The sequence below is a fragment of the Mustela putorius genome, unplaced genomic scaffold (assembly GCF_011764305.1).
Source record: "Mustela putorius furo isolate JIRA1106 unplaced genomic scaffold, ASM1176430v1.1 tig00000997_pilon_pilon_pilon, whole genome shotgun sequence".
Taxonomy (NCBI): Eukaryota; Metazoa; Chordata; class Mammalia; order Carnivora; family Mustelidae; genus Mustela; species Mustela putorius.
The window spans coordinates 2,049,490-2,070,476 of record NW_025421527.1 but is presented as its reverse complement, the minus strand read 5'-3'; the positions used below and the strand labels follow the sequence as shown (position 1 = coordinate 2,070,476).

Sequence of the window (20,987 nt, the reverse complement as noted above, 5' to 3'; positions counted from 1 at the left end):
GCCAGGCCCAGACGCCCCCTGGTTACCATGGTTACTGTTGCCCAAGGGCCGCCTGGGAGATGCCAGGCAACCCTGGATCAGAGGAGACAAGTTGCACACCAAGAGGGAGCCTAGTGAGACCGCAGGACGAACTTACCACCGTGAGTACGTGTGTAAGCACGTGCGTGCGTGTGTGTGAGCGTGCGTGCGTGTGGGTGTGTGCGTGTGTGTGCGGATGTGTGTGCAAGTGCGTGCGTGTGTGTGTGCGTGCATGTGCATGTGAGTGCGCACGTGTGTGCGCGTGCGTGCATGTGTGTGTGTATGTGTGTGCGTGCATGTTGTCCTTGCGCGTGTGTGTGCGTGTGTGTGTGCGTGCGCGCGTGTAGCTTCAGGAGCAGTTCCTGGGCCCTCCAGCTCAGCCACCGGGGAGGCCCCAAAGACTACCAGCATGGAAATCGACAGAACTGGATTAGGAAATCTGCCTTTTAACGTTTGTGTGGACTGTTCTGGAAGAGGTCTTAGGAGCTCTAGGATTCTCCCAGTTTGGCTCGCCCTCACGCCTCCCAGCCTGCAGGGATGAACTGAGCTGGGGCCTCGGCCTGCTGACCCCAAGCCCCTCGGAGCCTCTGCAAGCACCAGGCAGGTTTCCCCTCCAGCCCTGACGAGCTGAACTCCCGCCAGAAGGCCGCGATGACATCGTGATCCTGGGAACTGCCTCCCACTGGGGAACCTCTCCCCACGCCCTCACAGCCCGCCCTTCTGAAGCTCCCTCCAGCTTGACTTGTGGCTTCCAAGCCCCGCGCTGCATCCGGGACACACTCCGGGCTGGACCGTCCGCAGAGCCAGGGGCCCGAGGGCTGTCCACAGCCCCAGGGGGACGGAGGAAGGCAGCCGGGGTCACCTCCAGTTCTTCTTAAAAGGACTTAACTCCCACAGACCTCACATTCCTTCTCCAGATTTCCCAGCCTTATCTCCTTTGGGATCCTCAAAAGAACATGGGGGCGGGACTGAGGGAGGCCACAGTGTGGGAGGTGGGATCCGACCTGGAGGAGAGAGCAGCGACCCCACCGGGCAGGCCTGAAGGGGAAGCACAACCCACGGGCTTGGGAATGAGGGGAGGGCTTTGGGGTTCCTCCCAGCCTCTTCCCAGCAGCATGGAGAGAAGGGACAGGAAGACGTGAGCGGCCTGCCCCAGACGGGACTCTTCCCCTAAGTGTCCCACTGAGTCTTCGCAGCCACATCTCTGTGTACCCATCCCCATCCCCAGAGAGGAGACAGGCCCAGAGGGACCACCGTCCAAACTCAACACTTGGTGTTCTTTTCTCAACCCAGGTGAGCTCCGAAGGCCAGGTTAAGGCTGAGGCAGGAAGGAGAGCAGGAGCCCCTCGCCCAGCTTTGTTTGCATTGACCTGGAAGCCCAATATGCTTCCGGGCCTTCAGGGCTCTTTGCTGTGTGTTTGCTTGGAGTTTGCAAAAGGAAGCGGGGTTAGGGATCCATGGATTTTGGCTGGGTGAAACCTGTTTGTGTCGGTTCCCCATCACCTCTCTTGTTGCTTTACTGCCTCCCCGGCGGGCTGTTGGTGAGGCCGACACCACGTACCTCTACCCTCTACCCTGCCACCTCACCTGAGGTCCGGACAGGAAAGTGCTGGCCACATTCTCCGTGGGAAAAAGGGGCTGTCGTGCCCGACAGCAGAAAGATTTGCAAAGTGGAAGAAAAACAAAGTTTGAAATTTTTTCAGAAGCCAGAAGCCAGTCCATGAATCAATGTTACCCTCCTACTCTGTAAAATTGTAAGTGGAGATTCTGTTCTTATCACTGCCAGGCCGAAAAGGAAGTTCTCGCTGGCCAGGAAGAGATCTAGTAATACAACATATATGATTATAAACACATTACACATCTCACCAGAGAAGAAACTGCCTCCAGAGGGCCTAAACGTGTTGACAACTTCTGTTTTTGCCAACAGTGATAGACACAGTTTTTCCTTTTTGCATTCTTCTCGTAAATAATTTCAAACCCACACACCCACTTGAACTCTTCTGAGTATAGTGAGAATATATATATAATATATATATACTCTTCTGAGTATAGTGAGAACTTCCTTCCATTTAAAAACTGTTCAAGCCTGTATATTAGTTTTCTACTGCTGCTCTAGCAAATTACCCCAAATTTAGTTGCTTAAAAGAGCACAAATGTATTATCTCATGGTCCTGGAGTTCCCACCGGCCTAAAAACTGAGGTATCAGCAGGACTGTGTTCCTTACGGAGGCTCTAGGGTGAGTCCTTTATCCAGCTTCTGAAGGCCACGATGTTCCTGGGCTCACGGCCCCCTGCTCCCGTCTTTAAAGCCTGTCACATCACACAGCTGAGCAACTCTAAGAAGTCATCCTTCCTTCTACTGGGGAAATTGCTCTCATTTAGGGACTTCTGATTAGGTTGAGCCCACCATGATAAGCCAAGAGAATCTCCCCATGTCAGGATCTTTAACTTATTCCTACCTGCAAAGTCCTTTTACCACGTAAGGTAAATATTTAGAGGCTTGGGGATTAAGAGGTAGGTACTTGGAGGGGAGGTGGTGCCTTATTCTGCCTACCACACATTGCTCGGTAACATGGACCTTTTAAGGATCTGTAACATATTTTCAAAGGTTGGGAAGAGAAATACAAAAAAGGAAATGCAAAACTATTTATTCAAAAAGTTGATACAACTTGAATATGCCTTTCTAAACTGATCTTGAAGTCTCTCTGAAGATTTCAATAATGTAAGTGAGATTGAACAGACGTGGACCTACGTCAAGAGGACATCCTCTTCGGGGCACCTGGCTGACTCAGTCGGGAGAGCGTGCCACTCCTGATCTCCAGGTCGTGAGGTTCAGTCCCATGTTGGGCACAGAGTTTACTTTAAAAAAAAAATTTTTTTTTTAATTTTTTAAAAAGAGCACATTCCCTTCTTTCATCAACTTTAAACGTATGTGTTGAAGAACAGAAAAGTTACTTTAAAATTGATGAGTTTATTCTGCGCAAGAAAGGAAAATGATCAACAAAATGAAAAGGCAATCCATTGAATGAGAGGACATATTTACCAATTGTGTATCTGATGAGGGGTTAATATCCAAAATATATCAAGAACTCCTACAACTCCACAGCAAAAAAAAAGGAAGAAAAGAAAAAAGAAAAAAATCCAATGCAAAAATGGGCAAATGTTCCGAGTAGACATTTTTCCAAAGAAGATATAAAAATGGGGGCACCTGGGTGGCTCAGTCAAGGGCAGTTAAGCGTCTGCCTTTGGCTGGGGTCATGATCTCAGGGTCCTGGGATCGAGCGGGGGGGGGGGGGGGGATGGGGCTCAGCGGGGAGTCTGCTTTTCCCTCTTCCTCTATCCCTGGTCCCTGCCCGTGCTCTGTCTCCGTCTCTCAAATAAATAAATAAAATCTTTTTTTTAAGAAAAGGCATACAAATGGCCAACAGGTACATGAAAAGGGGCTCAACATCACTGATCATCAGGACAATGCAAATGCCAACCACAATGAGATATTAGCTCACACCTGTCAGAATGGCTAGTTTCAAAAAAGACAAGAAGTGACAAGTGTTGGCAAGGGTGTGGGGAAAAGGAACCCCTTGTGCATTGCTGGTGGCAATGTAAATTAGTGCGGCCACAGTGGAAAACAGCGTTCCGCACACAACTAGAATGAGAACTGCTGTATGATCCAGCAATCAACTTCTGGGTATTTATCCAAACAAAACAAAAACACTTAGATCAAAAAGATATAGACGCTTCTGTGTTCCTTGCAGCATTATTTACAATAGCCAAGACATGAAATCAACCTAAGTGTCCACCGATGAATGAATGCAGAAAATGTGATACATATATTATATATAATGGAATACTAGTCAGCCATAAAGAATGAAATCCTGCCATCTGTGATAACATGGATACATCTCAAGGGCATTTTGCTAAGTGAAATGAGTTGGACAGGAAGAGACAAATGGTATGATCCCGCTGTTGGGGGAGGTCATCAAAGACCTGACCACTGGCTGACCCGTAAGCTGGACCCAGGCAATCAGAGGCTCCTGAGCCCCACCCTGACCTTGGAATATGGGTTCCACTTGGCTTTACCACTCCCAGAGGCTGCTCCAAGAACACAGCCTTAAGAGAACGATGGGGCACTGAGACCATTTGGCCAGTATGTGTGACTGGACCCAGCTAAGGCCTCAAACTTTTAAGATTTTGGAGGGGCAGGTGGAAGATCCAACCGTCCGGCTCCCACCCGAGGCACAAACTCCCAGTTATCAAATAAGTAAGTCGCGGAGATGAATGTGCAACAGGACGACTGTGGTTAATGATACCGTACTGTATACTTGGAAGATGCTAAGGGATAGACCTTAACATCTCCCATCATAAGAAAAAAAAATGTGTCACCATTTGTGGTGACAGACACTGACTTGACTTCTCGTGGTGATCATTTCTCAGTTTATACAAACACTGTATCATTCTGTTGCACACCTGAAGCTAATATAATGTTATGTGTCAATTATATCTCAATAAAAGAACTCAGTAGGTTTATGAAACCAAAGTGATAAAAATGAACCATGAAATCAGTACAAATTATTATGAAATTGAAAAGTAAATTGTAGCAAAAACGTTCAGACTCTATCAACAGCATAATTCAATAAGAGAAATAGACAAATTTTGAATAAATAGGCCCTTGGATTGTTGAATAATGCAATTAACAAGAAGAAAATCCTATGAACACATCGGGAGTGTATCAGATTTCCTGTTGATCTGACATAAAATACTGACATTGACAGAGCTTGCATAAAACTCAGTACACTAGAATCAGAACCGAAGACAAGTTGGTTCATGAGTGCCATCAATTCAAAGAACATGTAATTACTGAACAATGTCCTGAAATTCTACAGCCCAGGTAAGGAACGTAGCACAGATTTCCCCAAATTGTACAATTACAAAAATTGATATGATTTTACCAAAGGCAAACTGAAATAAAAGAAACATCCTAATCTATTTCTTTTTAAAGATTTATTTATTTGACAGACACAAGCAGAAAGACAGGCAGAGAGAGAGGAGGAAACAGGCTCCCTGCGGAGCAGAGAGCCCATTCGGGGCTCGATCCCAGGACCCTGAGATCATGACCTGAGCTGAAGGCAGAGGCTTTAACCCACTGAGCCACCCAGGCGCCCCCTTAATCTATTAATAATAATAAAAGTGTGAATCCATATCAGAAGGAATGAATTATCACTCTATTCTCCATATAAAATATCAATAAAATCGCTGTCATTTGGACACAAAGAATAAACAGCCCAAAAAAGGGAAGGGTGAAAGCTATTTCGGGGTTGTCTCAGGCCGTGACTTCACTTAAATCTGTTACTCTTCCAGATGTGATGATGTTTACAGTATTTGCCAGACTTTGAAACATTTCCAACCTGTCACGTTGGATTAAACTACATAAACGTTCAGGCTCGCCATTAACAGTGCATGCATAGCGTGGCCTTGTCTCCCCCGATGGGGCTTCCCAGACTGCGCGCGCTTCGGGCCGCCCCGAGCCTGGGTCCACCCGCAGAAGCCGGGAGGCAGCCTTCCCCTTAGCACAACTCGGCTCCCCAGTGCGGCCGTATCCGGCGGGGCCGGGGTGGGCGGCCCTCGCTCTCCGCTCCCAGCCCCCGCCCGCTCCGTCCACTCCTCCCCGCCGCCCTCGCTCACCTCCTCCCCTGCGCGCTGCCCTCCCTCTGGTCCCGCCTCCTCGCGACGCGACTCGGACGTCCGCTTCCCGCGGCCGCATCCCCAGGCTCCCGGTTCCCTCGCGCCCTGCGCTCCGCCCCTTCGCCGCGGCCCCTGGGCACCCCCGCAGCTCCTTCTCGCCGCACGAGGCCTTGGAGCCCTCCCGGGCCTCGGCCGCACCCTGCAGGCGTCCCGACGCCCTCCCCACACTGGCTCCGGCCAGAGGGCTAAGAACCTGGACCCTGACGAATAAGCACATTTAAATGGGAGGAGCCGGGGACAGAAGACCCGAGGAGCCGACGGTTAAAACAAGTCTGGGCGCTCGCTGGAGCGCGTCTCCTAAGGGCAAGAAGAGAAGCTGATTCCCTTCTATCTCTTTCGATCTCTTTCTCTCTTTCCGTGCTTGAAAAGCATTTAGGAACCTGCGTTTTGCAGGCCGGGGACCCGCGAGGCCGAGGGTCCTGTAAGGGACTTGGGGGTAGCTGGGCCACACCGAGAGAATGGCCGGCAGCCCAGGGGCTTCCAAGAGTTTGTGTTGGTCGCGGTGAGTTCTCTCCTCGCTCCTGTGGTCTCTGAACGCCTTTGATGCACGGGTCTTGGGAGTTCTCCGACACAGGGCCCCCATCTCCTTCCTCTGGACCTGCCTGCCTCGGCCTGCCAGCTTCTGCTGGAGGCCGGGGGGGGGGGGGGGGGGCACCCCAGCTGTCGGTAAAGGGAATTGCGGATGCGCACTCTGTTTTCAGGAAAACACGCTGCTCCTCGGCTGCCTCGTGGCCAGGAAGTCCATCCAGCCGGTGAAGAAGCTCTCCCACGGGGCCTTGGCCGCTCGTGTGGTCTCTGAATCTGTGCTCGAGGGGCAGCAGCTTCGGAACCAGACTGGCAGGATTAGAGCCCTGACCTAGCCGCTCACAGGGGAGAGCCCTTGGGCCACCTGCCCAGCCACGGGGCCTTGCCTCTTCATCTGACATGGGGTAACCGCCCCAAAAGGCACTGTGCCGACGGGGCTCGAAAAAGAGTTTGCACCGTGCCTGGCGGTTACTACTCCTTCTCCTCCCCGCCAGAGCAGGGGATGTGCGGGCCACGGCGGGGGACATCTTCGTCCTCGGTGTAGTACAAATGCGGTCAGGAATCAGGCTGCCTGAAAGATGCCTGAGAGCCTGTCTCAGCACCCCCTTCTTCCTGGAGCACCTGAACTCTCAAAACGGCCTTCAGTTCTTCCCAAAGCAGAGTAGAGCCGAACACAGGAACAAACATTCAAATGCGTGAATTGTTCTCCCCCGAGTATTCACTGCCTCCCCTCTTTCTTCACAACTCTCCTGCCCATCCTTAAAAACTGTGGGGCCTCCCTACAGCCAGGAGGCGAGGCCTGGGGAGAGAGTTGGAGGACCCTGGGGAACGTTGGGAAGCACCAGGCATAGGGCCGGGGACGGAGGGCTGGGGGAGAGAGAGGAGGGTGTGGCAGGCGCCCCAGGGCGCTGGGGCCCCAGGGAGGAAGCAGGGAAGGGGTGAGGGGAACCGGCCGAGGAAGCACTGTGCCCTACCCCCCTCAGGCCTGGGGGGTGGGGGGACCTCCAGAGCGCTGACAGAGCCCTGCAGGCCACACGGCCCACCCCCTACCTGGCCCCAGCCCCCCAGGGCAGAGAGCCCCCAGGCCAAGGAGAAAGACCTTAGAGGAAACCACAGCCCCCGCCCCTCCTCCAAACCCCATCTCCACCCTCCGGCCTGCCCCAGGTCCCTGGTGCCCCACACGCCTCCCCACGCCTGGCACCAGCTTCCCCTCCTACGTGACCGGCACAGACCCGGGACTGCCTGGCGGATGTTGAGATAAGGCCGAGGTGGGAGAGCCGCCGAAGGCCGGAAGTTACAGAGCCTGTTTCCCCGGCAACCCAGCCGCAGTCGCCAAACAGGGCAGTAGGGGGGGAGGGGGAGGGACGACTCCCGGGCCAGGCCTCCAGCCAGGGCCCTCCCAGACCTGTTTTCCGTGGAGAAACTTCTCTCTGCATCTCTGAGGACAGGGCTGCCTAAGAATTATGGGGGAAACCCGTTTAAAACCAAATTCCAGAGAGCACCCCCCACCCCCCGGGGGAACTGGGAGGGTGGAGGGTTCTAAGAGGACAAACTGGAATCTGTGTTTCTAAACATCTCAAACCAGCGTCCAGGGTGACTTCAGTATTGGCACCGTGAGGACAGATGTCACTTGGAGAACAGAAGACATCTGAGCAAGCTGGGCTCCTTGTGGAGGACCGGGGGAGATACGGGAGGGGACCTAGGGTCGCCCAACCCTGCTGTGTCTGCCGGCGCCGGCCACCGGCCCCAGGCCTGTTGATGCTTCACTTTAGGTATCTTCAGTGTCCAGGGAGTGATCAGGAGTCCAGAGATCTGGATTCTAGAACATGCAGAGCCAGTGCAAAACCACCAACTCCCCGTGAGCCGGCTGGTGGGCCAGGAGCTACCGGGCTGAGCGCCAGAAGCCAGAGGCAGATACACCAGGGGTTCGAGGACGCTGGGACCTAGAGCACGCCACTTAACACTGTTCAGGTGTGTTTTTCTCTTTTCTACAAAGGATATGGGAATACTAAAGCCTTTCCAAGACACGGGAGTGCCTTCCAAGTCCTCATGGTCTCGATAGCCTTTGTTGCCGGGGTAAGCTGAGCAGTCAGAAAGCTCCAGAAAGTCAGAGAGCCTTGAGGACAGGAACCCCGAGTTGCAAGATCCAGGGCCTGGGCCTCGGGGTCTCTCCATTAGCCTCTTTCTGAAGCTGCCAGATCGGCAACGGCCTTGGAGGGGCAGCCGCCTCCGAGCTGAACTTCCTGCCCCGCTTCTGAGGCCTGACCTCCTGCTTCCTCACTGCGGCCCCGGCCTCCGCCCACAGAAACAGCCCAGTTCACGCTGGCTGCCAGCCGAACCCTTCCCCGGGTCAGCCAGCTCGCAGGCCCCGATGGGGCAAGCGATAAGCTTGAACTGCTTTGCTTATCAGTTCAAATCCCAGTTCAGCCACCAGCTGGGTTCTGAAGTAACTTTTGCTCTTAGCCTCAGTTTCCTCACCTGGACTATAGGAGAGAAGAGGAAACGCATCCGTTGTGTTGTGGAGGCCCTGCTCCTGGAGTTCGCATCCCGGGAGACCACAGCAGCTCTCACCTGGTTGCTGAAACCCTCTTCACTCTCCACAGAGCACAAGCCAATCTGGAAATCCATTCTCCCCTTCTCACGCCTGCCGAGCCCCCTAAAGCCCCGGCTCTTCTCCAGCCTGGACCTGTGCAGTAGACTCAAGGCTGGCGTGCCTCCATAGTCTTCCCAACCCCAGGCCTTTCTCTGCCCTATAATGGAGGGAAGCTTTCTAAAGAAGACACAAGCCTCGTCTCTGCAGCCCCCTGCTTAAAATTTCTCAGGGGTACCCCCAAGTCCTTAATGAAATATCCAAAATCTTTCATTTGGCTTTGACGCTCCTTGGAAGAGCTGGGCCTTTCTTCTCTTCTCAGCTGCATTCTCAGCCCATGAACCGGCCCTCTACTGTCCGGCTGTGCACATTCTTACCTCCAGGCCGTGCCCATGCTGCACCCATGCCTGGAACATTCTCCCCACCAGCACGGGCCCTGCCTTCGTGCTTCTCATTGTCCTTAAATCCCCAGCTCAGACTCCAGCATCTTCCAGAGATTCTCATGGATTCCCCTGCCCACCCCACCCCTGGAAGGCTGGGTTGAGTCCCCTGCTGCGGGGTCCCTTAGCACCTAGGCTCGCTCCCCTTTCCACCCCCCATCTCCCATTATAACCTGCTCTTTGCTTTGCCTAGCTCCTCCCAGGAGGGCAAAAACTCTACTCGCCTTGCTGATGCTGTAACCCCAGCACTCAGCAAATACCTTATCCAAAATGGGTGCTCGAGAACTATTTGTTGAGGGGCGCCTGGGTGGCTCTGTCGGTTAAGTGTCGGACCCACCGGGGTCGTGATCTCAGAGTCCTGGGATAGAGCCCCACATCAGGCTCCCCGCTCAGCAGAGAGCCTGTTTCCTCCCTCTGTCTCTGCCTGCTTCTCTGCCTGCTTGTGATCTGCCTGTCAAATAAATAAATAAATTCTTAAAAAAAAGAAGAAGAGGAACTCAGGGTCTGCTGGGCGCAGGGCGACGTGTCTGAGTTCTTTCATGCTCTCCTCACAGCCCACCCGTGATGCTGATCTCTCCCTACCCAGTCCCTGGTGCTCACCCAAACTCAGGCCTCTTTTCCCACTCCCGACTCCAGGATGGAAGGGAACAGCCCCCCTCCACCAGCGCTGAAAGTTGATCTCTGACCACAGAGCAAGGACTGCTCCTTTTCCTGGAGGAGCCCCCCTAGCCCCCAACCTACAGCCCTGCTCCCCCCTGAGCTGATCCCCGAGATATGCAGTCTTAGCTCCCTATGATGTCACCCCCTTCCACTGCAGAAGGGACCCAGGGCTGCGGGAGGTTGGCGAGTGACCCGCCCAAACATTGCTGTTTGCTTTTCTCCACAGGCACAGAGCGCTGGCTTCCCCAATGATCGTGGCTCGGCTCATATCTGTGTTTTCTCTCCCATGCAGGACTCTGTGCTCTTTGAGCAAAGAGATCACGTATTAATAATCTTCATCTCCCCCATAAGGCCTGACATAGAGAACCCCAATAAATATTGAATGAAGGCCTGAATTTTTAAGATGGGTGTAGTATATGCGTTCCCAAGCAGACTGCCCATTTTCCACCCCAAGACGGGATCCATCCTATTATTGAAAACATGCCTCTTGATCTGTAAGAGAGACCAGAGGCTGATAACCTTCAGAGCCAAGGGCATCGTTTTTCCTTGGCTGACCTAAATTTCTCTAGATACAACTTCAGTGCATTTTCTTCTAATCCACCTCTATGGCCACTGGGACTAAAACTCATTGCTTTGCACAGAGACAGTTACTAATTTACTCTCTGGGCTTCTCTTCAACAAATTTAATCCCAGACCCTTTATAGTTCTCTCCCCAGGGCCCTATTGCCCAGCCTTTTCCCTGTTCTGCCGCTCCTTGGGCTTTTTGCCAAGCTCTCCAAGGCCTCCCCCAGCTGAAAGGCAGGAATGGGACATACTGTTTGTTCTCCAAGGACCCGTGCGCAAACTCACAGATGCTTACCTTCTGCCTACGCACGCAGGACGCACAGCTCTCTGCACCCATTCCGCTCCTTGGCAGACACGCTTGTAGGTGGCCTCCACGCGGGGTGACAGACTCCTCTGCTCCCACCTGTGCCCCTGAGCCCCAGCCCTGCAAATGCTCACCCACCTGGACACACACGCACGGGAAGGGACCACAGAGACCTGTGCTTTTCCCCCAAGGGTGAGCCAAGCTAGGCTGAGCCCTGGGAGCCCTCTTCCTCTTCCTCCTCCCCGCTCTGCCTCTCCCTGCCTCTCCCTGCCTCTCCCTGCCTTCGTACTCCAGTTCTTTCCATTGGGCCACAAGGAGCCAAACCTGCCTTCTCTCTACCTCCTCAGGGATTCTGCACTTCAAAGCTGAAGGCAAGGAGTCAATGAGCCTGAACCTAAGTCGGCTCCTACCTCTCTTCCTGCCCTACTCGCAGGCACGCTGTCTTCCCGCAAATCCACAGTGAGCCTTCCTTTTGCGCAGACCACACAGGGCTCTCCCCTCCTTCCCCAGCCCCCCCCTTCCAGCCTTCTGGAGCCCCAGAGTCTCGGGTGTTCCACCTGCTGGAAATGAACCATGGGGGAGCACTGGAAGGAAGCGGACAGAGGCGCTGTTTCCATCTCAGACCCAAGGTCAGGCTGGCTTGCTGAGACCCTGGCCTGACCGGGGCGCCGTGTCACGGGGGCCAAGGGTTTGAGGAACTGGAGAGTGGGGTGATATTCATTCATTTGTTCAACAAATATTTATTCAGCACCGACCACGGGCCGGGCCAGGCACCTCTCCACATCCACAAAACCAACACAAACCTGCCCTTAAAGAGTGTACATTCTGTGGGTGGAGACAGAAAGTAAAATACACCCAGAGGCGGTGATAGGAGAAAGCGGGTGGGGGTGGGGCGAGGGAGGAATGCGCAAAGTAGGCCGACCAGGGAAGGCTGCACTTGGAAGGTAAACTTTGACCAAAGACTTGAAGGACAAGCCCTGGTGAGACCTGGAGGGGACAGGGGTCCTAGCAGCAGTGGGGACAGTCCGCAGGTGGGGCGTCAGGAGACAGCAGGATAGGGAGCCCCGGAGAAGGAAGTGCCGCACAGAGGCTGCCCCTCTCCCCTAGTTCTTGGACCCCGAAGGGGGAAGAGGTCAGGAGAGGTGGAACAGGCCAGATTCAGCACAAAACTGTGGCCTCCCATGCGACAAAACACGTACCCGATTTTGGGGTATCGGTGCAGGCCATTTCCAGAACACATTTGCTGGAGCTGTGGCCGGGTGGATTGCGGGCAGCAGTGGCTCACGGGGGCCTGTGGGGGTGGCGGTCACAGCCAGAAGGGAGGCGCGCCCCTTAACCAAGCACTTCCCCCATCCCCTCCGTGTTGGGCTGGAAGTCAGTTGCTCTGGGGAGGGTGGCCTGGCTGTTGCCTGAAGCATCTTGGAGCCCAGCCGGGCAGCACCCCCCCCCCCCCCCCGAGGCATCCACACGGATGCCGCTGCACCTGCCTGTCTGTCTCTGGAGCCTTTGCTGGGCCAAGGACCGCACTTGCTGCCCAGGCTGGCAAAACCCCTACAGCTACAGGAGGAAGGAGCCAGTACCTCCAGTTTTCAGAGGAGGGGCACCCACCGCCCCCGCATCCCCTCCACGACTCCCCTTCTTACTGAGCCTCCAAGGGCACGAGATCACAGCCAGGTTGACCTGGCATCGAACCCACATCCCCCCTTTAGTCTTTACGTGGCCATGGATGCCCTGGGACCCAGTGTCTCAGCCCTGGATCAAGCGGAGTGTCTCAGAATGTCGGGAAGCGCCCAGCCAAGGACGGGAAGCTGTAAGCGGTTAAAGCTGGGAAGGATGTGCATAGGTCAGTGTTTCAGTGGAACCATTAGCGAATTCAAGGTTTTCTCTGCAATGACGTCACTCTCCCTCCCCGTACTCCTGGGAGAAAGCCTTCCAGAGCCAGAGATAAAGGGACCGAATGACAGCTAATCCCTGGGAATTTGCATACAGGCGGCAGCCTATCTTATCTGCGCCTCAGCCCCTGCTGTGCAGCAAATCCCCTCCCTCAGGCGGGTCACGTCGGGACCCCTCCAGATGCCGGCTGAGCCTGAGGCGAGCGCGCAGTAGGTGCTCCTTGGCAGAGGGAGCCAGTGAGGCAGAGGGAGAAGAGACGGGAAGCCCTCTGGTTAGCAACCTCCTCAGCATCTGTCACCCCCTGGCACAGTGCTGGGGCTCTGCCCTCCTAAGGAAACACGCGCTGAAGTAGAGAGGGTGGGGGAACTTGGTGTGGGGGGCTGGCCCAGGCTCTGTCCCGTTCTCCCTAGAAAGTCCCAGGGTCTGATGGGGAGGCCGTGGGGTCAAGATGACACCGAGGAGTTGGAAACGGGGGGGGGGGGGGTGGGGGGGACATTCAGGCCTCCATCAGGGCAAGCTCCAGATAACCTGGTACCAGGCCAGTGCCCGGAAGCAAAGTTCTCGGCTCTCCAAAGCACAGAGCTCCCACGTCTGCAGGGCCTCTTCCCTCCGGCTCACTCACAGCCGGGCCATTCCTCCCCAGCACTGCCGCCCTTGCCCAGGCCCCCAAGCTGGTCTGGCCAACTCCCACAGAGGCCGCCTTCCCCAGGCCCGCCCGAGGGGCCTCCCGCCCCCAGACTTGCCAGGACTCCGGGCAGGGCCAGCAGCCAGCCCCACCCTCCTGCGGTGGCGAAGAAGCCACTTGGGCTGGGCGAGGGGCCCAACCCCAGCACCAGGGTGGATGCCCGATTCCTAGGCTGGCGTGTGGACACCGCCTACATCTCCTGCATTTCGGCTCCGGGACCAAGGGCCGTGGTCCTCAACCCAACCTCCCCTCCCTTAAACCTGGGGACGAAGGTGCCGGGGAAGGAAATCAGAAGATGGGGGTGAGGACCGTAGCCTTTCATCTCGAAGCCCTCTCCCCTGTCAAAGTCATGGTACTGTCCCCACACTCCTCCCTTCCCCATGGGGGACTCAGGGCCCCTGACACAGCCAGAGACCACCCAAAAAAGACAAGAGATATTTATTGAAATCAGCAAACTCAGGTTCTTCGAGCCCCAGCCCATGGTCGCAGTCCTGTCCCCTCACCCCCACCCCGTAGCCACAGCACAGGGAACGGAGAAGGGGAAGCTGGGAGAGAAGGCGCCGCCAGGGGTAGACCGCCTCCGTGTGTGGGGACGGCAGCCCAGCCGGGGCCGGTGGCCACCGCCCCAGGCCTCTCCCTATAAATGAAGTCCCTGCAGCCCGGGCTAAGGGGCGAGGCGAAGGAAGGCCAGAAGGCAGGGTCTCGGACCCCCAGCCGAGGAACAGATTGAGGGCAGAGCTCAGAGCGGAAAGAAGCCAAAGGGAAAGAGAAGAGCTATGGGGCTGCAGGGCGGCGAGGCCCCCCACTTTTGGTCCCAGGAGGAAGGAGGCCAGTTGGTCCAGTTTTGGTGGGTTTGAAGAAGGGAATGTATTAGTAAGCACGGGGTCGGGGGGCCTGCCACCGGGCACCCCAGAGGAGGCAGGCCGGGCCCCCACCCTGGCCAAGGGAGTCTGAGAGTCCCAGGGGCTCTCGGGGAATGTCACTGCTAAAAAATATATATATATATTAACCATCCATGGGCACGGGGCTGGGGCGGGGTCAGAGGATCTGGCGCGGCATCCCGTAGCCAGTCATGCCGGCCTGGGACGCCCCGCGGTTGGTGCCCATCTGCAGCCCGATGACATTCTTGCCCTCCTGCAGCTGGTTGTCCGAGAAGTTCCGAGGGTTCTCCTTGGACTTCCTGGGTGGAAAGGAAGCGCCAGTGAGGACGAGCCCGCAGGCTGCCTCAGCACACGTCTGCCTTTGCACAGGCTGAGGCTTCGCTGGGGGGCTCGGGAGCCGGTGTCCACCCCGTCTGAGAGGCCCGAGCTCTCTCAAGACACCGCCTCGTGTCTCAAAGGGGACAGTACCTTGCCACCCCTGGAGAGTTGCGAGGGACAGGAAAGGGCTTTGTGCCAGACCCTTCGCTAGGGACAGGGACAGGCCTGGGCCACCGTGCCATACTCACTTGGGAAACCAGTTGGGATCCCCAGAGAACAGCCCATCGTCCCGGGCTACGGCCAGCCCGCCCAGGTTCATCAGCGTCCGCTGCACACAGGCCATATTCTTTCCTGGGAGAGGGGAGGGGCTGTGTTGGCCTCAGCGACGCTGGGGTCCTGGGGGCCCGCCTTCCACCCCGACCACTTAGGCCAGCACCTAACTCCCTAATGCACCTAATGGTTTCCTAATTCCCTTTGTCCCCACACCCTCCTTCCCCCCCAGCCTCCCACAGGGCCCATCCCACCATGAAATACACACACACACACACACACACACACACACACACCCTTTGTCTTCAGGGTGCCAGAAACCCACCCCGTTTCCCGGAGCTAGCTGGCCCCGCCTGGTGTCTGGTCTTCTGGGAGACAGTCCCCTGGCCCGACCCACCTTCCCAGAGGTCCACGGTCTGGAAGATGTCAGTGGTGTTGATGCCGTAGCGCTCGGCCGCCTGCAGGAACTGGGAGATCTGCTCCATCTGCTTGAAGGCCATGGTGGAGGCCTGGATCTTCTTCACCGGGGCCTGTCCCTCGGGGTACAGCCCATTGATGAGCTCACACAGCACCTGGGTGAGGACAGAAGGTGTGCGGCGGTGAGAGCCCGCTGGCCGGGAGGCAGACAGTGTGCCCCCGGGGTTCCTGTCCCACCGGAACACACCCTCCCGTGGTCCTCTCCCTGGAGCACTTCTTCCCGGAGTCCCCCAGGGCACCCCCTTTCACTCCGTGGGTCCTCTGTGAGGTAGAGACCCAGGCTCAGGAGGAAGTGGAACAAACCCAGGCCCCCCAGGCCCCCCAGGCCCCGCAGCGCTCCAGGCACTTCCAGTCAGAGGGCTCAGCTCTCACCGTGCCATCCTTAAGCCAGTTCTGGAAGTTCTCACGCCCAGGCTGGGGCCGGCCCACGTCCTTGCGGCACTGGGTAGTGATCCACTGGACCAGGATCTGTTCCAGGTCCGCATCGTACTGCTTCTCGATCTTCTGCTGCACCTCCCGGCTCAGGCCGTAGGCAGGTCCCCTGTTGGCCATTCCCTAGGGCAGTGGTGGCTGTGGGGTGCTGGAGAGAGGACACGGCGGGGCCCGCAGTCAGTACTCTGAGCCTGCAGGGACACACCTTGTATCCCCAGGGTGCGCCCCAGAGGTGAGAACCACGGTCAAACACGGGGCTCACCCCACCTCTGGCACAGGGCCCAAAACTACACTGCTCAGAGCTCTGGGGTAAGGGCCCGTGCAGGCCATCTCTGGGCACCCCCACGGCAGGCTGACTTCGCTGAGTGCTGCCATTAGACTTCATTCGAACGGCCCCACTACTGGAATGAAATAGAAAACCCACTGGAGTAGAATATGGCGTACACGAGGCCCCTCATTCGGGGTGGTCTGCTTTAGCCAAGGCAAACCGGTCATTAGAACCGCAGCCGTGGGGAGGAGGAGGATTTGGGGAGAGGAAGACATGACTAGGGAACTTCTTCCAGGAGCCAGAGAACCGGACACACCCACCCTCACCACCAGCCTCTGGGCTTGACCGAGCACCCCCAATCTGTGCCCGCGACTGTGGAAGCGGTGGAAGCTCATGGTCCTGGAAAGCCAACAGAGAGACAAAGAGAGCACCCAGGAAAGCGGAAGGCTTGTGCGGGAAGATACTGTACAAATCAGACCCTATGTGACAGAAAGGTAGAGAAGAGTATGGGCAGAAGCAGTCCGGAAGCCTTCCTGGAAGAGCAGGTCTGAGTAGTCCCTTAAAAGATTTCAGCAGGGGGTGCTGGAGTGGTTCAGTGGGTTAAGCCTCTGCCTTCAGCTCAGGTCCTAACCCGCATCCCCTGCTTCCCCCCCACCCCCCCACCCCCCCTCTCTCCTGCTTCTCTGCCTACTTATGATCTCTGTCAAATAAATAAATTTTTTTAAAAAAAAGAAAAAGATTTCAGCAGGCAGAAGGAACTTCCCATGAGAAACCAGGCAATCAAAACCAATCCCACCTCCCCTTGACAAGCTACAGTGGGCAGAATAACGGTGCCACCCAAAGGTGTCTGCATCCTAACGCCCAGAGCCCGCGAATGTTACGTGGCAAAAAGGGCCTTTGCAGGTGGGACTGAATGAAGGGTCCCGACACAGGGACGCTGTGCTGATCGTCCAAGACGGCCTAGTGTCCTCACAGCAAGGGGCTTTATACACACAGCAGGAGCCTTACAAGCGAGGGGGGGAGGCAGACAAGTCAGAGCGGGAGAAGCAAGAAGCTGGAGTCGGGGAGACGGGCCTCCAGAGGCTGGAGAAGGCAAGGCAAGGCGTTCTCCCCTGAACTCCCCAAGGAGGAAGGTAGCCCTGCTGACACTTTGATTTGAACCTCTGCTGAGGTCCCTGCCACGTGAAACGGGTGTGGCTCTAAGTCACTGAATTTGTACTCATCTGTTACAGCAGGAATAGGGAACTAACCCCGGAGGTGGGTGGTAGTTTTAGGGAAACTTTGGAGGGAAGGGAGACTTGGGGAAACACACAGGAGGTTTGAACTTCGGTTGAGAACCTGCATTGGGAAGAACTGGGTGGTTTCCAGACCGTGGGCCCAGGGGCAGTCTGTCGCCACCTCCTACCTCACTGCCTAGGTCCCAGCCCCAGGACCCTGGGGCGCAAGTCCCAGGATGCTACCCATGTGGGGGGTGTGGGGGGTTGGGGGGTGGGCCAGGACCTCACTCCCTGTCCCCAACCCTCTGTGAATGAGCTTCCCTTTCTTCCCCTTCCACCGTGAGATACAGGGGGGGGGGAGGGGGGACCCCCAGGCACAGGCACCTGTGCCCAAAGACAGGAAAGGAAGCCACTCCTACTCCCCACATCTGGCTCCAGGCCAGGTCAGACTGAAGGGATGAAGTCACTGTCTCCCTCCCTCCCACACACCCCAAGTTCAACTATCCTGCCACCCCCTCCAAGGGCCTCGGGGCTCAGCTGTGGAGCCAGGCCCAGGGGCAGAGCCGCCCCAAACCCCTCCTGCTCTCAGCCCCTGGGTCGCAGGCCGGTCCCCTCCCCCACACTCCAGCCTGGCGGCTCCCTTCTACTCCAGCTTATCCAGCAGCACATTTCCGCCCCGATCCTCCCCATAAATCAGTTATTTTTATACCTCATTAAGAGCAACCCACCCTCACTTCCCCCCGCCTGAAGGCTGGCCCAGATAAATGCTGGTCTGGGCCTTGACCCACACCACCAGGCACACAGGCTCTCGGCTGGGGGAGGGCAAGCAGAGAGCAGCTCAGAAGCTGGCAGACAAGACGGTCTCCTCCCAGCGCGGCCCCAGCAGCTCAACCTGGGGTCCGTGACACACAGGGGCATGGCTAGGAGACCTGGGGGGAAAAGGCGGGATGGGGCTGCAGCCACCAGTAAGCCCCCGTTTCAATGTCCAGATCTCTTTTCTGGAGCAGCTTCACCAGGGTCCCCTGGGCCTAAGGGTTGTCTCCTTGCAGCCAAGTGGCCTGAGGCCAAGAGATCCCAGTGGCCCAGGGAGAAAAAGGGCAGAAGAATCATTAACCCAGGCACCGGGTTAAGAGGGGAGAGCAGTCCTGACGCCCTACCCTTCCAGTGTCCCCGCACAGGGGCAAAACAGACTTGGCCTCCCAGCCGCCCACCCCTCCTCCCCGCCCCGGGGCTCCAGCTCCGAGAGGATGCTGAGGGCCCCTTCCCCACTCTGGAGCTTGGACACAGCTGGGCCTGTCACAGCCTCCAGCCGCAGTTGTTTTGGGTCCCCCAGGGGTCACTGTCCTGGAACCTGGTAGGTGAGGAGCCCTGGGGCAGAGCTCCAGGAAGGGGCGGCCCAGCCAGCCTGTCCCCAGCTGTGGCTTGTCCCCGCCCCGCTGGGCAGGCTCGAGCTGACAGGCCCCAGCTGGTGTGCCCAGCCGAGTGCCACCCAGGGGACCTTCTGCAGTCCTGCCTCAACAGAACGGCAGACAGCCAGGTGCCTGCTGGGGTGGGGAGTGGTGGAGCCCCAGGGCTGGGGAGCCAAAGAGGAGACCAGAGCTGAGCCACTTGGGGGTCGGCCCCCTGGTGAGTAACATAAGCCAGAGGGGCCTACAGCTGCCTACAGCAGGGGGAACAGCCCTCACCCCCCACCCACAAGACTGCAGTGCTCTCACGAGGGGGAGGGGCAGGCCTCTCACGTCACCCCACCCCACGCAGATGCCAAAGATCCGTGGCTGGGGCGTCTCACGGGGGGGGGGGGGGGGGGGGACAAAGAGACTCTCCTTTCATTGTGCACACAGGTCGCAGGGGAACTTCCCAAGTCAGAATGGGGCTTAGGGCTATTCCGAAAGGACCAGATTGGGGGGGGGCCCGCCCCCAGAGGGAAACGCAGAGGAAGCAGGCAGAGGCAAGGGTGGTGGACACCTGGGATCGAGGAGCCCCTCGGGGGACAGCCCCTCCCCATCAAGTCAGCGAGCAGAGCAGAAGAGCAGAAGAGAAAGCCCAAGCCGCACAAACAGGAAGCCGCAAGGCTAGCGGGCGGAGCGGTGAGGTGGGGCCGTTGCCATGGCTTCTGTGTACCAAACACAGGAACCCCGCAGGGTGGGGGCGCCGGGCAGAAACACGCACGCAACACCCATGCAGTGGGGAGGAGGCTCCGCGCCCGGGGGCCACACGCGGCCTCCGTGGAAAAGCCCCCCCCCCACGGCAGTTCCCAGGTGCAGGCAGGTGCGAGGGATCCCTTGTGGGGCGGGGGGTGGGGGGGCTAGGTCAGCGGCAGAGGCGGGGGTGGGGGGCTGGAGGCGTGGGAAGTTACCCGTCGGGGGACAGAGAAGCGGACTCAAGCACTAGTTCAGAAGCAATGCTCCGGGCACCGAGGGCAAGTCCGGAGTTAGAGCGCCCGCTCCCTGAAATCCTGGAGAGAGAAGGGCTGGGCAGAGGGAGGATCCCAGGCCAGTCCAGGAGCAGCAGAGGGCTGGGGCGCTAGTTGGGGGCCGCAGCCGGACAAAGACCACCGGTTGCCCCGCGCAGGGCGGGGCCCCGCCGCCCCACCCTCCCTTGGCCCCCGGGCAGCTGGTCTCCCGGGGGACCGAGGAAGGAGACCTAGGCAGGGAGGGGCGCTGGGGAGGGGAGCTGTCCCTGCGCCCCGTGCTCTGGAGTCAGCAGTCGGGAGAGCCCAGCCAAGCCGTACCCGGGACCTCCCCCCACCCACCCTCACTCCCGCCACGCTCCCGTCTGCTCCCAGACGCCGGGCTGCCCCAGACCTCCCCGGGCCGGGGCGCCAGCAGGCTCCGGGGGGCCCGCAGGGGCGGGAAGGCGGCCGTCCACTTCCGGTCCTGCAGGTCCGGCCCCGCCGCCTCGCCACGCCACGCCCTGGGCCGTTAAGGCCGGATGAGTCACCCACCGCCCACCGCCGGGGTGACGCAGTGGTCTGGGCAGCCCGCCCGCCGCCCGCCCGCAGCCCCCGCCGGCTTTCCCAGCAGCAGGGGGCGCGGGGTGGGGGCCCCGGCTGGCGCGGCGGCGGGAGCGCCCGCAACCAACCCCCTCCCCACACCGCCCGCCGGCGCGGGCTGCGGCCCCGGGAGCCCCAGGTCGGGGGGCTGTCCGCGCCAGCCCGAGACCCCGACTCGCCAGCAGGACGGCGGGCGGGAAGAGGAACAGAAAGGGCGGCCTCGGGGCCGCGGAGCGCGGGCAGCTCCCACACGTGCTCCTGGAACCCGGCACTGAGGGTCGCGGGGAAGCTCCGGCGCGCCCGCCCTCGGGGCACGCGGCTCAAAGCCCCGGCGCCCGCCGCTCCTCTCCCCCGAGGGCCGGGTCCCCCCCGCTCCGGACGGACGCCCTGTCCGTGCACCCGCAACCGGGGCTGACCTCATCGCCCAGCAATGCGGGGTCGGGGCTTGGGGACAGGACCCGACAGCACAGGGCGGGCAGAGCGGTCGTCGGACCCTCGCCGCAGTCCCGGGAGCAAGCACCGGCCTCCCGCTTGCCGGGGCGCGCCCCCCGCCCCCTGCTCACCGTTGGCCGGTTGCCGCGATACACTTCTGGCGGGGCCTGCGGGCCGAGTGGCGCGCGGGGCCGGGGCCGGGGGTTTTCAGCGGGGTCCCGCCTCGGACGGGGCGGACCCGGGGCGGGGCGAGCGCCCCTGGCTTTAAAGGCGCCGCGTGGC

General features: G+C 58.3%; 1 protein-coding gene and 1 long non-coding RNA gene across 3 annotated transcripts; one reads left to right on the top strand and one right to left on the bottom strand.

Annotated features, from left to right (window-relative positions):
- The first annotated feature begins 5,165 nt into the window (after nt 1-5,165).
- On the top strand, nt 5,166-9,730 carry LOC123393729. Its single transcript, XR_006608535.1, has 3 exons — nt 5,166-6,259; nt 6,459-8,253; nt 8,746-9,730. It is a non-coding gene; the product is annotated as an uncharacterized LOC123393729 (long non-coding RNA).
- A 4,109-nt stretch (nt 9,731-13,839) lies between these two features.
- TAGLN2 (transgelin 2) lies at nt 13,840-20,956 on the bottom strand. Of its 2 annotated transcripts, none has more exons than XM_045086608.1 (5): nt 20,837-20,956; nt 15,737-15,934; nt 15,285-15,459; nt 14,866-14,968; nt 13,840-14,598 (listed from the first exon to the last, which is right to left on the bottom strand). In XM_045086608.1, exons 2-5 carry the CDS (start codon nt 15,914-15,916, stop codon nt 14,457-14,459), a joined length of 600 nt encoding a protein of 199 aa, XP_044942543.1. In that variant the 5' UTR covers nt 15,917-15,934; nt 20,837-20,956; the 3' UTR covers nt 13,840-14,456. The 2 variants fall into 2 exon arrangements, with proteins under 2 accessions (XP_044942543.1, XP_004775882.1); XM_004775825.3 differs by having other exon boundaries at nt 15,737-15,944; nt 20,837-20,931.
- Between the last annotated feature and the right edge of the window lie 31 nt (nt 20,957-20,987).